The sequence below is a fragment of the Rhinolophus sinicus genome, linkage group LG05, assembly GCF_036562045.2.
Source record: "Rhinolophus sinicus isolate RSC01 linkage group LG05, ASM3656204v1, whole genome shotgun sequence".
Classification (NCBI taxonomy): Eukaryota; Metazoa; Chordata; class Mammalia; order Chiroptera; family Rhinolophidae; genus Rhinolophus; species Rhinolophus sinicus.
The window spans coordinates 98,149,473-98,165,259 of NC_133755.1; the positions used below are offsets into that span (position 1 = coordinate 98,149,473).

A 15,787-nucleotide genomic window follows, 5' to 3' on the forward strand; every position below is an offset into this window, starting at 1 on the left:
AGAGAGAGGGAACAGGTTGGGGTTAAGGATGGGAATATAAGGGGATGGAAAGGAGTGCTGGGAGAACTCAGCCAGACTTCAGGGTACCACTCTGTCCAATCCATATTCCAATGCCTGCCATCAACTCTCCTGTGAATCTTCAGGAATCTTAACTCCCTAGGACCAACACAGGATTCTCATAAGTTGGTCACATGACTTCTCATAAGCACTTTTAAGTACATGGAATAGATTAAACATAGAAATTTCACAGAATTTAATGTATATTCTCAGGTTTTGCTTTTGTTGAAAGGAAATGCTATTATTCCCAGCCCCATAGCATCCCTAGAGCTGCTTGATGACTCCTAGATGACAGCTTTCATGTAGCTGAAGGGTTGTTATATAAGAAAGCAGTCTAGAAGGCAACACTGGAGTGAGATGAGTTGTTACTAGGCGGCATAATTCCAAGTCAAGTTTATTTCTTGACAGAACAGATTATCCTGGGACTAGACAGATTTAAAGTGCCTTTTAATTCTGGCACTCTATACCTTTCCCTTCAGATAATTAAGCCCAACTAATCCTGGAGTATAAAACGAGGATCTGATCTCCGTGCCACATCTAGATGATCCCGTAGATTGTGTGGTGTAATGAAGGGTGCTCCAGCTTTGAAACAGGCAAACCTGGGCTCTAACCTTTGCACCCCACAGAGACTTTAGCTCCCTTCACTGAAAATAGGGACAACCGGCTGGAGAGCAAGTAAAAGACTTGGGTTTCTGTAGATGCGAATGTCCATTGGAATGAGCTTCAGGGTTGAAAATCTTTCCAATTCTGAGATTCCTGCTACACCCAGACCCACCCCCACGCGGATGCTTGTTAGTTCTGCTGGGACAGCAGGAGGCAGCAGACCCCGGTCCCCCACTCGGGGCCTGGGCGGAAAGCGGGCCCATGGGGCCGCGTCTGGTATGTTACATCAGCACCAGCATTCCAGGTATTCTAGCGGATTGGCCGCCTCCCCTCTGCCGGGCGGGCCTGGATAAGGCAACACTGAGCCGCGGGAGGATGGCCGTAGCGCATGCGCGCAGCGGGGAGGGCGCTGTCCGGAACCAGCGGCCCCTGCCGACGGCTTGCAAAGTGGGGCGCAGAGTCGGAAGTCGCTGGCGACGCAGATCGCTTGCAGCCTTGGGGTTCGAAGTTTAACCGCAGCTGGCTCCCAGCGTTCTTGTTTTCAACCGCAAGGAGGGCTCGGGGGTACAGGTGAGTTGTACACCTCGCAGTCGAGAACTTCCTGCCCTGAATTTTCTTGCGGAGGCGCAGAAATAAGCAGTAATGCGGGGGACCTTGGTAGGTTTTTGCAGGAGATGGGGTCTGGTCTCCCACGGATAGCTTCTCTGGTCCTCCTGGGAATTCCCCAAATTTCTTCCTTCTCTCGAATCTTCACCTGTCCTTCCTCCTACCAGCCTGTAGCTAGGGAGAGGTGGGGCTCTTGGATCATTGTAAAAATGCTTGGCAGGGTTTTAACCTTTTTAGCACCACCCAGACTTCACTGGAAAATGTGTTTTGAGCCTCAGGGAGTTCAGAGATAAGTAATTGTTGATGCCCAACGTGTGAAAATGCTTTTTATATAGTAGCGTACGGAAAATCTCTTAATGGGTTCCCCAAATTTTGGAGGGTTAGGGTCAAGGCAGGGCCCTGTCACCTGGTTTTGTACACCGTACAGTAAATCATTTTGCTGCATTGCTCCTAAGACGCTTTCTAGCCTTTCTAAGGGCTGAGCATCTCGTTTGCGATACGAGCACGTGATGCGTCTCACGTCATTCGCCACCCCTATCCCTTTCCTGTTAACACAGCCTCTGGCTTCTCATATGTGCCCTTATGGGTAGGTCACGTGGTCCTGCCATGGAAAAGGAGTGAGAGGGCTGGTTGCTTTTTGTCTGAATTTTCTCTGAGTACAGAAACTTCTTGCAAGGATTGGGAATAGATTGCTGTCGCTTCCTTAGAACAACACAGTTCCCCCAGGAGTTTAAGGGATTAGCTGTGTCCTGGCATTACAGCTATAGCAGGGGTAGGTCGATTACAGAGTGTCTTCAGACAGAAATTGTTCCTTAGGTTCATCCACTCAGTCATTCAGCAAATATTTACTATGCTCCAGGCTTATGCGTGCCAGTGAGCTTGGTGCTGTGAGAACAAAGATGAATTGAACTTGAGCTTTGCCTTCAAGGAGCTTAACTGGCTGAGAGATAAGCCCAACATAACTAACTCTGTGCCAAGTAGAAGGGGCTAGGGCCCCAAGAGCGCATCAGAGGAAGAGCTGGGGGGCTTGGAGGAGGCAGAAGAATCAACTGTTTGCACCCTGAGTTTGGCTTAAGAAAAAAATTAGGTCCCCAACTTACTATCTGATGATGAGTGATCTCTCTCATAAGCTTCGGATCTGTATACATGGGTGTTTTCATGCCTGTGTGTCAAGCATCTCAGACTAAATATGTTTCGAACAGGTCTTATCATTTCTGGTCATCTCCTTCCTCCCCCCCACACACACCTGCTGTTCCAGTGTTCCCTCTTTCCGGGAAGAGCATCCGGCTGTCCTGCCCCCCACCTCTCCTAGTGGTCCAAGCCAGAGACCCGTGTCATCTCTGACTCATCCCTCTCCCACACTCCGAATCCAGGTTTATTGGTTCTACCTCTTGAATCTCTCTCAAATCTCTCCACCTCTCTCTACCCTTGTTGCCATTTTTCCAGGCCAGACTACCATCATCTCTTGCTTAGTTTACTGCAACAGCCCCTCAGCTTATCTCCCTTCCTCGCTTCAATGCATCTCCCACTACACGAGCCAGGAAGTGCTGCTGGAATTTAAATCTGATTATGAGGCTCCCTTCCTTCATTCCTCACTGCCCCTGGGACAGAAACCAGACTCCCTTCCATGGTTGTCCAGTCCTGTCTTTCTGACCAGCCTCATCTCTGTTTGCAACCCCCTTGTACTTCTTTCCATTGAAAACATGTCATGCTTCCTCATTCCACTAGGCCAGGGGTGTCAAAACTTTTTTCAATGTTTTTCACCAAGGGCCATATGCGGTAAAATACACAAACAGCCAGGCCACTCACTCGAGGTGAAGTATGTATTGCCTCACCTGGTTTATTTAAGTAAACTAAATATATTTTTGGAATTTGCTACGGGCCAATAAAAAATGGATTGCGGACCGCAGTTGGCCCCACGGGCCGCAGTTTTGACACCCCTGCACTAGGCCTTTGCACATGTTCTCCCTCAGCCTACAAGATGCCCTTCCTTGCCACCCTGTTTACTTGGCTTACTCCTACTCTCCCCAAGGTCCCAGCTGAGGCTCTGCTTCCTCTAGGAATCTTTCCTTAGGCTCCCAAGCCTTGTTAGTTGCCCATGCCTCTGCTCTTAGGGCTCATTCACGTATCCGCCTCCTCTGCTGTGCTGTACTATAAGTCCTGGAAGACCAGGGCCATGTCTGAGGGCATTTTCATTGCTTCCTACTGCCTTGCACAAAGAAACTGATTAATAAATAGTTATTAAATGGAACTCAGTATGAATATAAGTTGTAATATTGTGGTTTGATTCATTGAATACCTGAATCATAAATTCATCTTACCTCAGTTGTTTTCTCAGTGGCCTTATATATGTCAAGTTCAAAAATATGTATAAGCGTGAAAAAGAAGAATAGTCATCATCAGAGCAGCTAATAGTTGTTGGCAGCTAACAGTACGTGCCAGGCACTGTTCTAAGTGCTTTACAGTATTAACTCATAATTATCATAACAGCTCTGTGAGGTATGTATTTTTATTATCCCTGTTTATAAAAATGGAGAAACTGAGTTACAGAGAGATTAACAAACACGCCTAGTGTTATACAGCTAATAAGTGGTGGCATCAGGTTTGAAGCCAAGCATACATTGTGGAATATGATTAACTCTTTGAGAAAGACAATAAGACTGAACCTGAGATGCTTATAGGGCTGAAAATAGTTAAGTCACCAGATGGAAAACAGTGCAGTGTGCTCACAACTTTAAGCAATGAGACCAAGCAGAAGCGATTAATCCAGAATTTAAAAACTCTGGAAAACATCAGTTTCATTTGCATATTCACTTTTTTTCAGCCAGCTAACTCAGTTGTAAGAGTTATCACTATTATTGCTAGTGGTTAGGACTGAGACTTCTCTGAGTCTGAAGTCTTGGTTCTGCTGTGTTCAACCTCAGAGGTGTTGCTTGCCTTCTCTGTGCCTCAGTCTCTTCATCTGGAAAATGGGGATAATAATGATAGTACTTACCTCATAGGGTGGTGGTAATAATTAAGTATGTTGATACATATAAGGCCTTAGAATGATGCTAATTGCTCAAAAACATCATCCTCGTTATTGTTATTTACTTATCCATCAATCAGTCAACAGTAGTTTTTGAACATGTGTCCTTCCTACACATTCAGTCCCACTGGGCCACTTCTTGGGCACAGATGAGCTCCCCTGTTTTAAGTCTTCCCACAGATGTTGAGGAGTTGTCAGTGTTGCCTCCTTTTCAGTACCAGCATCTCCTCCTGTGCCTTGGATTCTCTCCATCAAGATCCTTCCTCACAGTAAGTTCTAGCTTATTCTCCAAGATAAGCTCAAAACCCTGTTTCCGTTCTCCTGGGTCAGTTTGTTACCAATTGCTACAGGAAATAAAAGCCTAGGCTAACCTAAATGATGAGCAGTGAGAAAACTATAAAAATGCAAAGAAATTTCATGCATTATTCCTTACATATACAAAGATAATTATACTTCCCATGAAGGAAATAAAGATGTAAAAAACTTAAGATATGAAAGTACCACAAGGACTCTTGGAATTTAAAAAGTTTCAAGGACCTTTATAGTTCATCTCATCTATTCCCCTCACTTTGGGGGGATTTGGCCTTAAGAATGGGCCGTGATCCGAGGACCATAGCCGCTATTAACCAGTGTCTCCATGTCTCCAGCCTGTAGCCAGCACACTTTCTCCTACATCGTTGAGAATCGTGGGCAGGACTTCAGTGGGACTTCTTATCCCTGGAGGTATGTTTCAACTGCTGTTAGTGTGATGCATAACAGGGTATCGTTGTCATTCAGTTAACTTCATGCCAGGGCTTTGTTATGTTCATTAGTGATTTACCATTGATTAAGTATAGATGTCTCTGCCTCCACAGAAGAGCTATCGGAACAGCCAGGGACAAAGCAAATGTCTAAAGTGAACCTAGTTCAGTCAATCAGCAAACGTCCATATTACTCCTTTTCTGTTCTTTGTGTGAGAAAGATGAGGAGACGAATATCTGTAAAAACGTATGAAACAATTATAAGATGGATTTGGTAAAGTCAAGGAATATAGAGAAAGAAAAGCAGTTTTCTCTAGACCAGCTGGATGGTGCAGGCTAGAGCAGATAAGGATGTTGGGAAGTAGTTCAGAAGGGCAAGAAGGTTCAGAGGAGAGTGGGGTGCAGAAGGTGGTTGGGGTTTGTAGGTGGGGAGAGGGGAGACATCCCAGGCATGAAGAGAAGTGAAGATTGTGGTGTTGTCTCCAATGAGGAGACCTGGTTCACCACAGCAGAAATCTTACTTGGGGAAGTGGAAGGAAATAAACAGCTGAGGGTACAGCAGGTCTGGAAGAGAAGAAAAGGAGAATCAACCTTAAGTGTCCCCCTGAGTGTGCTTGAGAGTTATGAGTGTGAGGGGGACAGTGGTTGAGTGTTGGAGAGAGAAGATCTAACTTCCCTTTTCTCAGTAGACTAGAGAAATTAATTTCTATAATTCTGTATGATGCAGTATCACTTTTATATACATGTACTCCCCCAAACTCTCTTTATTTTGTAACATTCATGCTTTCCTGCTTGCTTTAGAATTGCAACCTTGCCAATGGACTTTATTGGCTTTGGTTATGCAGCCTTTGTGACATTCGGAAGTATTTGGGGATATAAGCGGAGAGGTAAGGCCAAATCAGATTTTTCATGAAAATGACTTGGTTGGGGGTTGGTGGTTGTGCTAGGATTAACTGAGGGTCTGTAAGCAGGACAAGAAGGGATTTGTGGAAGGAAGGGGTTACAGAGGGCTGAGCATGACAGAGCATTCCAACCTGGTGTTCTGGGTCTCCCTCCACTGCAGAATTCTAATTTCACCTGTCATTATCACTTGCATAATTAATTGATTTAACCTTCTCAGGGCTACTTGCTTATTATTAAATGAGGAAATTTTTTTTGTTTACATAGTCATAGTGTCAAAAACCTGAATTATGTTGACATTGTGTGCTAGAAAGTAAAGCTCGTTAAATACTTAAATATCATATCTGCAGTTGTCTCTCCATCTCTGTCCAAAAGAAGAAGAAAAAAACAGTTGATAAAGTGTTTTCATGGAGAACAGCGAATGGTCAGGTTTTATATTTCACTTTGTTTCAAGGTAGAAACTTGTATTGTCATGGTGTCTGGTATTTCTCTTGTATTTTTTCTCTTGTATTTATATTTTAAAAATGAAGTATATATCAAAGAATGGTGTATTTGTGACATTAGTGGACTTGAGTTTGAGTGAAAAGGCCAGGTCTATACAGTTACCAGAGTTACTTCCTTCTTTAGAGATTGCTAAGAAGTCCAAGGTTGAGCATAGTTTCAGGGGCTGAGGGGCTGGCAGGTTCTCTTCTAAGATTCTGAGAGCCTGTAATCACCTTAGATTTTTGTTTGATCTTATTTTCTCTCTCAATATGTGTAACATTGGGAATGTATATTTGTTGGGGAAAAAAATTGATGGCACCCAAGTACGACTTGTATACAACTATTCTTAAAAGTTGATGTTTCATAGTCTACTTTAAAGGGGACTCAGTTTAAAATCCTGATAGGATTGTTACTGAAAACTTTTTCATTGTAAAGACATGTCTAAATAACCTGTATTACAGAACAGGAAAGAACATCTGGACGTTTTTGCCAGCCATTTAGAGGGGTGAGAAGAAGGGAGGAGACAGAATTGGAGTGGGGGAAAGGATAAGGGAAGGGTCTCACTTTACTGTTCTAACCCAGATCTCTTCAGGAACCAATGAAATCACATTAGCTGTAAGGTCTCTGATTTCAGGGGCTTGCTGTCCAGCTGCACAATATGGTTCCTTGGCCTCCTGCGAGAGCTTCCCACTGAATGATCCTGGAAGCCCCTGGGGGTATTATGTGTTCAAAGAAGCCCACTCTTATAGCATAATTGGGTTAAGAGCACAGGCCACAGAATCTCGCATGCGCAAATTCTGCTCTTGACACTACGGTTACTGTTAGGTTGGTGCAAAAGTAATTGTGGTTTAAAAAGTTTAAAAAAATTGCAAAAACTGCAATTACTTTTGCACCAACCTAATAGCTCCAATGCTCGTGTGAGTTGTTTTAACTTCTGGGCCTCGATTCCTCATTTGTAAATTAATCTGTTAGGATTAAATAGAATAATCTTCTTAACCATATCCTTACCTGAGTTCTGCTTGATCATGACCCATAACAGGGAGCACCCAGGCATGTATTTTGTCAGTATTTATCTCGGGCTGCCTGTGTACCCAGCACTGTCTCAGGCCCTGGGAAAACAGCAGTGAGCACAAAGGCATGGTGCTCACAAGTGAGTGGGGGAGACGAACATTAAATACATGAACAGGTATATAAATATGTGCTGATGACCAATGGGAGACGGTAATGGGGACCCTCGTTCAGAATGATGGATCAGAGAAGGAGGCATCTCTGAGAAACTATAACACTTCAGGCACCATCCAAAGGTGAGCTGCAGATGACCAGGTGAACAGTGCAGGGAAGAGCAGTCCAGGCAAGGAGTAGCATTGTCTGGATGCCGTGAGGAATAAAGAGTTTGGCATATTCAGGGAACTGAAAGAAGACCGGGGCTGCAAAAATAGAGCAAACTTGGGATTTTCCTAATTTCAGGGGGAAGCACTGAAATAGGGAAGTGACCTGTTCAGATATATGTTCTTAAAAAAATCATATTGCTGTATTTGGAGACTAGATTTGGTGTGGGGGGTGGGGTGGGGAGCAGCAATGAGGAATTTAATATTATTTCCAACTGTAGCAGTCTAACCTTTATATACATATTTGGCATGGATGATCTTATTAGCCCTGTTTTGCAAGTGATCAAACTCAGAGAGGCCAAGTGATTTAACCAAAATCCTTCAAGCAATAAGTAAAGAATTAGGATTAGAACCTAGGGCATTTGGCTTCTCATTCAGGATGCTGGGGGGTTGTGTGTGGATTTATATTGTTGCAGTGGTTTTTAATTCTGACTGCAATCTGAATTCCTAGGGATATTTGAAAAATAGAAATACCTTGACCCTACTCCTAGGGATTCCAAACACATAGATTCTAAACAGAGTGAGTTCCATGAAGCGAGGATTGTGTGTCTGGTTTAGTGTCACTGGTATGTAACCCACTGCGCAGTGCACAGAAAGTGCTTGGTGTTCGTCACTGCTCTGGAGCAATGGGTCGATGGTTGGCAGCTGGCTGGCTGTGTCAGTGCGCTGGTTCTTTCCATTTCTCAGTGTAGTCACCATTCATCCCTGAGCCCCGACATCTGGAGGCCAGAAGGTTTGTTCATTATTCAGGACAAAACCAGTGCTTAGTTTGCACAGCACTTCTCTCTCTACCCCTATAAACTAAAAATACCTTTGCATCTTATTTTTATCCTCACAAGCCTACAATAAAAAGATGGAGTCAAGGAGAATAGAAAAAACAACAACAGAAAGAGATGGACATAAATAAGTCTACTGGTTGCCCAACATCATGCACTCAATGCCAAAACCACTCCTACTACAAGGCAGGCTTTCTTATTCCCCCAGGTGATGCCTAACCCCTCCATTGCTATGCATTTGGGGTTCCTCTGCCTTACATGTAGGGTTCAGCACACAACAGTCATTTTTGTAGAAACTATCCATGAATAGGCCTATAACCAGTTTGGTTTTGTCTAGTCATAATGCCCAGGTAGAAGTACATTTGCAGGTGCACGTATCATATTTGAAGAAATTCCTTTCATTTTGTGATTCTCTCTCTGAGCCCATACTTTTTATTTCCAGGTGGTATTCCATCTTTGATTGCTGGTCTTTTTCTTGGAGTTTTAGCTGGCTATGGAGCTTACTGTGTCTCCAATGACAAGCGAGATGTAAAACTGTCACTGTGTAAGTAAGGCATTTTTCCCAGTTGTGGAGAGTCGAACCTTGGGGTAGCTTTTTTTGATGCCCTGTACTGGGTATACTAGAAGATACACAGTCGGGTGGCAAGTGGCCATATACATGCATTGAGACTGAACACAGTTCTTGTTCCTTTCTAGACAGACCCAATAAAAAATAATGATATTGCTACTACCGTGTTTCCCCGAAAATACGACCTAGCCAGACCATCAGCTCTAATGCATCTTTTGGAGCAAAAATTAATATAAGACCCGGTATTATATTATATCATATCGTATCGTATCGTATCGTATCGTATCATATCATATCCGGTCTTATATTATAGTAAAATAATGCCCAGTATTGCTGAGGAATGTTGAATAAGACACGGTCCTAATCTTTAAGGAGTATTCTATAAATAGAAATTTAAGCTAGAAAAAGACTTTCTTTGGAAGATATTTCAAGAATGGATTTTAACATGCTTGTTTACACAAACCTTTTTGATGAGCTATTTCATAAAGTGCTTTAATAGAGCACTTCATCTTTTCAAGAAAATACCAACTCAATACCTATGCATATTAGTGTTGTATTAGAAAGCTGAAATGAGATCCCTTTCTTTCACAAGCAAGCATTGATAACATGTTTGAAATTCTGGTTCATGATTGGTTTGTTGTTCAGTTACAGCTTTCTTTCTGGCCACCATGATGGGTGTGAGGTTTAAGCGATCCAAGAAAATAATGCCAGCTGGACTGGTTGCAGGTTTAAGGTAAGAAAAACTATGTTGATCTATATTTTCCTCTGCCATCATTTTGAAGTGCTGCATTTTTGGCAAAATTTCAAAGTAATTTTTATTACGATAAGCATGGCTATAAACCCTTAAACTGTCCTGCATTCTATTTGGTATTGATGTGCACATGAACGTTTTTATTGGACACACTTAGTGTTGCCATAGTATTTGATCACGTGTACACACTTAACCTTTTTCAGACTAAAGAACCAAAGCTTCATTTTGCCTCAAGATTTATCCATCTGAGGCAGTAGATGTATTCATTTAAATCTGATACTTAGTCTTTCTTAGTTGGGCAGAGTGACGGTCTGCTGCAGTTATTTTGAGTTTTTAAGGGAGAAAACGATATTTTTTAAAAAGATAAATACGGAGCCTCAAGTTTCTCTTAATTTGATCACAGTAATTCTATCCATGAGATTAAGCATATTACCAAGTAAAAACTTACAGGTAAAATTTTAATTCTTCCTGGAAGCTACCTTAAATCATAAACATGTTCATATCCTTTAATATATATTTTCACCTTTTGAAATTTATTCCATAGGAATAATGAGATGTATACAATGACTGATGTTTATTGCAACTTTATGTCTAATGGAAATCATGATAAATTGAAAAATTAGAGACCACCTAAAAATTCACCAGTAACTAAATGTTTCAATAAATGTTTTGAACAGGCATTACATGTCATGTTTTCCAAAACTGTGTAGTAGTATTGGTAAATCTTAATAACAGAAGATTTTTTAAAAGAATAAATAAAACAACCAAATATAGTGTGATCTCAACATAAAAACATTTATGTATAAAAAAACCAAGACCTCAAACTATTAGTGTTTATCTCTGGGCGGTAGCGTAATAACTAATTTTCTTCTTCCTTTCTGTAGAATTTTCTAGTGTGGCTGTGTATTATATTGATGATTTGGGGAGGAAAAGTGTGATTACAAAGACTGCTTTCCAGTTATAATGATACTTGGTGGTGGAAAGAATCAGAAGTAGGGTTGACACATCAAGAAGACAAGACCCTAATCAATGGACACTAGCTGAGATTGTAATAATAAACCACCCCCAAGTGCTCGTTGATTGTTTTTTCAAGTTGATTTACTTAACTAGCTTTTGAAAGTCTTATGTTTCTTCCAAACGTTTCTCTCATAAAGCTTCATCCCAGATTTTAGGAACAGTGAGTTCTGATTTTTCTCATTCAGTCAGTGAACATTTTTAAGTGGCTAATTCACTCATGTCTGAGAAACTCGAATACAGGGATAATGAGATCACCCCTGCTCCAAGGAGTAGAAGGTGGAGAGAATCCTGGAAGCCAGAGTTCAGTCACACCACACGTTAGGGCAGTGCAGGACCCTTCTGTCTTATGCCATGTAAGAGCGACCCTCCCTTTACCTGTCTTTTATTTTAATCCAGCTTCATGATGATTGTGAGACTTGTCTTACTGATGCTTTGAGAATCCGGAGACACTGAAAACTAAATTCATGTCATTCTGCACTAACGGGCAGAGCATACGCTTTGAATTCAAAAGGTAAATTTCACTGTGGAATAGTAAGTGTCTTATGTTAGAAACAAAAACACTGTCACCTCTAATGCGAACACTAGTATGAGGTACTGTGTTTTGTTTTGTTTTTTGTAACAAAAAGACTTTGTTTTCTAATTGTCAGATACTGTTTTCATTAATGATATTTAATGAATTATGGTATACTCTTTCATTTGCTGTGTTTAGCTTTATGTACGTAGTGTTTTTCAATAATTCCAAATACTTGTTGGAAGTAAGTTTAAATTAAACTACCGATTATCAGATACTGGAATACTTTAAGTGGACTTCACAGAATGCTAATGTATCTATTTATCATTTGTATTATGCTAGAAATTATGTTTTTTCCATTTTGTATTGTTGGCAACATTGTTTTTTCCTTTAAAAAATTCCATTTTATATGCTAAAAGAATGTATTCAGAATACAAATAAAAGATGTTCCATTTTAAACATGTTTCTTCCATTTTAGTGTTATCTCTATATACTCAAATCATCTTTGATATTTAAATGTTCAAGTATTAATGAAAGAGGTTGAGAAAGAGGCTTATTTAAGCCAGAATGCTTCTGCAGGAGCAGATGTTCATTCTCTTTCTCTTTCTCTTTCCCTGAAACAGTAATAATTCTGAAACAGAAATGGTTTTGTCTCAAATTGCCATTTCATTTTTAGGCATAGTAAGTCCAAGGCACTTACTTTTAGGCCCCAGACCGAACTTCAGGAGACCCGAGTCCCAGCCCAGTTCTTCCACTGACTGGCTGTACGCTCTTTGGAGGGTCATTTCCTCGCTCTAGAACTCAGTTTCTCACCCTTAAGGAGGAATTTGGACTAAATGGTCAACAAGGGCTCTTCGAGCTCTAAAAATCTGCAGTTTTGGCCTTGTTGGCTTTGTGCAATGGTGTCAGATTTCAAACCCTTTCTTTATTTTTGTTTTATTGTTTTTTTTAATTGAGGAAACTGGTTAACAACATTATAAAAATTTCAGGTGTGCACCATTATAATCTGATATCTGTATACGCTATAGTGTGCTCACCACCCAAAGTCTAATTTCCATCTATCACCATACATTTGACCTTCACCCGTTTCACCTTCCCCCTCCCCCATTCTCTTCTGGTAACCACCAACCTCTTGTCTGTATCTGTGAGTCTGTTTTTTGTTTTGTTTTGTTTGTTCATTTGTTTCTGTTTTGTTTTATATTCCACATGAATGAAATCATACAGTTTTTGTCCTGAAATGTTGGGTAGAGCTCCCAACTGATAAGAGCAGAGTTGGTATGGTTGTGTTTGGTTACTTTTCCCAAGTGACTTTCAAAGTGGTTATTAAAATTTCAGTGACAAGTGATTCAATTAAGGAAAGAAAGGGGGGAAAAAACCCTGCTAATATAACCAAATGGGAAAACCCAGACAGAATCCTTTGATAAATTTTTAAAATATCCTACCTAAAAAAAAATAAAATAAAAAAATCCACTTATCCTAATGGTGCCCAAGAGGTTGTTGGTACAAACAAGTCTGGAAAAGCAGTTATTATTGGGGTGCTCTGTGCCCTTGCTGATGGTCAAAGGCGGTTGAGAAGAACCTTCATATGTAGACTGCCAACAGCTTATACTCAAACCGTGATTATGATACTGAGATAGAAACTAAATGTGAACTTGATCATAGAAATATATACTATATCTGGAAAATGCTCTAGTAATGGAAAGCTTAAGAAACTAGTTTGAAGCTATGCCATGTCCTAAACTTTTCACAAAAGGTGGTGGAAGAGGGTGATGGTGATGGATCAGCTTTGATGCTGTTGGCAGTGAAGACCTCAGGTCAGTGAGATCCTGTGGTCAGTCTGGGGCATGGAGGAAAGTAGTTCTTAAGTTTTTGCCCCGTGAATGTCTTTGGTGTGTTTCCTGCCATAGAGTCTTTTCTGGTAATTAAAGTAAGAATGATAATGGTATTCATAATAGCTATGATTTATTGAGCATTTGTTACATGTAGAAGACACTTTACCAAGGAGACGACTTTGGAGCATCTGCCATGTTCACAGCGATCCCCCTTCTCCGAGAACTGCTTCCTCTCTCACCTCCTGCAGAGGTGGTGGGCTCCTGCCAACCATGGTTGTACTACAGAACTCCACCTTCCAGCCATGACTGATTTGACTGGGTCCATTGACTCAACTGAAACCAAGTTTTCATCCTAGGAATTTAGCATTGAGACTTGGGGGTAACTCTGTGTATGACTGAAACAGATCAACTCAGGGACTGTGGTACAGCAATGTTTTCTCACACAGAGTGAGGAACAGAGAAAGGTAATTGGTAAAGAGAGCAAAACAAAGGCAGTGGATGGAGAGAAGTGAAGAGATTGAAAGAGAGTACAGTAAGTCCTCATTTAATGTTGTCAGTAGGTTCTTGGAAACTTATTTTACCACAGGCTAACTGATGTAAACGAGTTAGGTTCCTATGACATCTCATCAACATTATAATCAAACGACATTAAACAAAATGTTTGAGGACCTGCTGTGCCAAGAAATGTTATTCAGTATGTTATTGTGTGGAATTAGAAAGCCTGATGAATCAACTCTTCCTTTCATCTGGAAAGTACATTGTTTTCCAGATGAAAACATATATCATGCTGTCTGCTAGCATTTGCACATGAGAAATGAGCAGATCAATTGAATTGCTATGCTACCTTCTGAGCGGTTTCCTTTCGTGTCTAGTACCTACTCTCTAAACTGTGTTTGACAGAGTGGGTGTGCATGCCATCTGGATTGATTCCTCTCCCCACCCACCTACCACTCCTGTGTTATTATAGTCCCAGCATGCTCCAAGCCCTGACTACCTAAAGTACGAAAATTATATTGTTTTTCAAATCAGTGTTTTAATTTTTGTTTCTCTTTCAAGAATTGAAATGATCCTTCTTTGCAAGAGAAACAACAACAAACCCTTCACTCACATATAACATGTCATACCCTTAGGGGAGGGGTGACAACCAAGAATTCCATACACTGTATCTCCACCCTATGCACCATATTTCTTCCACTTAATATCTCTCCCAATTACTTATGACTTGAGTGGGTGGCAAAGAAACGAAGATACTGAGACTTTGGAGTGGTAAAAGCCTGATTTTGAGTTTAGAAGACTGTAAAGTATATGCCGTGTTCTGATTATCTCTTGCTACGTAACAAATAACCTCAAAACTTAAGCAGCTTAAAACAATCACTTAATTTTGCTTACAATTTCGTGGTTTAGGAATTCAGAAGGGCTCAGCTGAGCGGTTCTTGTTGGGGGTCTTTCATGCAGTTCTCAGTCAGATGTTGGCTGGGGCAGGAGTTAGCTAAAGGCTCTACAAGGCTAAGTGTCCATGGCTCCCGCACATGGCTAGTAGTTCATGCAGTCTGCTGGCTAAGAGCTTAGCTGGGCTCTTGACTAAAGTACCTACCCATGGCCTCTCTATGTCACTTGGGCTTCTCACAGCATGGAGGCTGGGTTATGAGAGGAAGCATCTGGAGAGTGAGTGTTCTGAGACCAAAGCAGAAGCTGCAAGCCTTCTCTGATCTACTTCAAAAGTCACATAATATTACTGTCACCTATTCTATAGGTTTCGAGTGAGTCACTGAGGCCAGCCCAGATCCAAGGGGAGGGGAATTATACCCCACATCTCTTTGGGAGAAGGGCCAAAGAATTTGCCACCATCTTTAATCCAACACATGCCACAAACATGATTTAGAAGAATTGAGGAAGAGTCCAGTTGCCCTCAGAAATTGAGGTAGAGGAAGGAAGTTCAGGGGAAAGGAAGTGAAGTTAGACACTGAAGTACTACGCATGAGAGGAAACCTCTCTCTCCTCACATCAGCCCCGTCAAATGCAGGAGGAGGCAAGCTAAGAAATGCCAGAATCCCAATACGCTTTGGGATCGGCGTACCTGGGAAACCTTTGCCTTACTTCTCGCTAACTCAGAGTGACTCAAAAGCACTGAGTAGAAATGTTGAGGTGCTATGCCAAGGTAGATGAGCTTGAGATGGGCTGAGAGTTCTCCGCATAAGAGCCAGATATTTCCAATGCAGTTACAAATTCAAAAGAACTTGCAGTGTTAATGAAGGGTGCAGCAGTTTTCTGCAAGACTATCACCAGGACACTAGATAGGAATGATGATGTTTTGGCAGTCTCCTGTGTGGACAGAGTCTGTTAAGGATGGGATGGCCCTCTCCCTGGTACCTGGGGACTTAGAAACAACCCTAGAGAAGATATGAGCGTGTGTTTTGGGGAGGAAACTGGAACTGTCTGAGACTTAGTTTGTGCCCTTGGTAGAGTGGGGCTCAGAATTATATTCAGTTAGAGAAATAAGAGTATAAAGAGATACACTCTTAAATTG

General features: G+C 41.5%; 1 protein-coding gene across 3 annotated transcripts; it reads left to right on the forward strand.

The window, feature by feature from the left end:
* The first annotated feature begins 1,008 nt into the window (after positions 1-1,008).
* On the forward strand, positions 1,009-13,954 carry TMEM14A (transmembrane protein 14A). Of its 3 annotated transcripts, XR_012496636.1 has the most exons (8): positions 1,043-1,230; positions 4,475-4,563; positions 4,942-5,017; positions 5,836-5,921; positions 9,024-9,125; positions 9,795-9,882; positions 11,314-11,428; positions 13,415-13,954. XR_012496636.1 is itself a non-coding variant. In XM_074333073.1 (7 exons), the coding sequence occupies exons 4-7, from the start codon at positions 5,852-5,854 to the stop codon at positions 10,792-10,794; spliced, it is 270 nt and encodes an 89-aa protein (XP_074189174.1). In that variant the 5' UTR covers positions 1,009-1,230; positions 4,475-4,563; positions 4,942-5,017; positions 5,836-5,851; the 3' UTR covers positions 10,795-11,307. The 3 variants fall into 3 exon arrangements, 2 of the variants coding, with proteins under 2 accessions (XP_074189174.1, XP_019590331.1); XM_074333073.1 differs by lacking the exons at positions 11,314-11,428; positions 13,415-13,954 and adding an exon at positions 10,785-11,307 and having other exon boundaries at positions 1,009-1,230; XM_019734772.2 differs by lacking the exon at positions 13,415-13,954 and having other exon boundaries at positions 1,046-1,230; positions 11,314-11,887.
* The last annotated feature ends 1,833 nt before the right edge of the window (positions 13,955-15,787 follow it).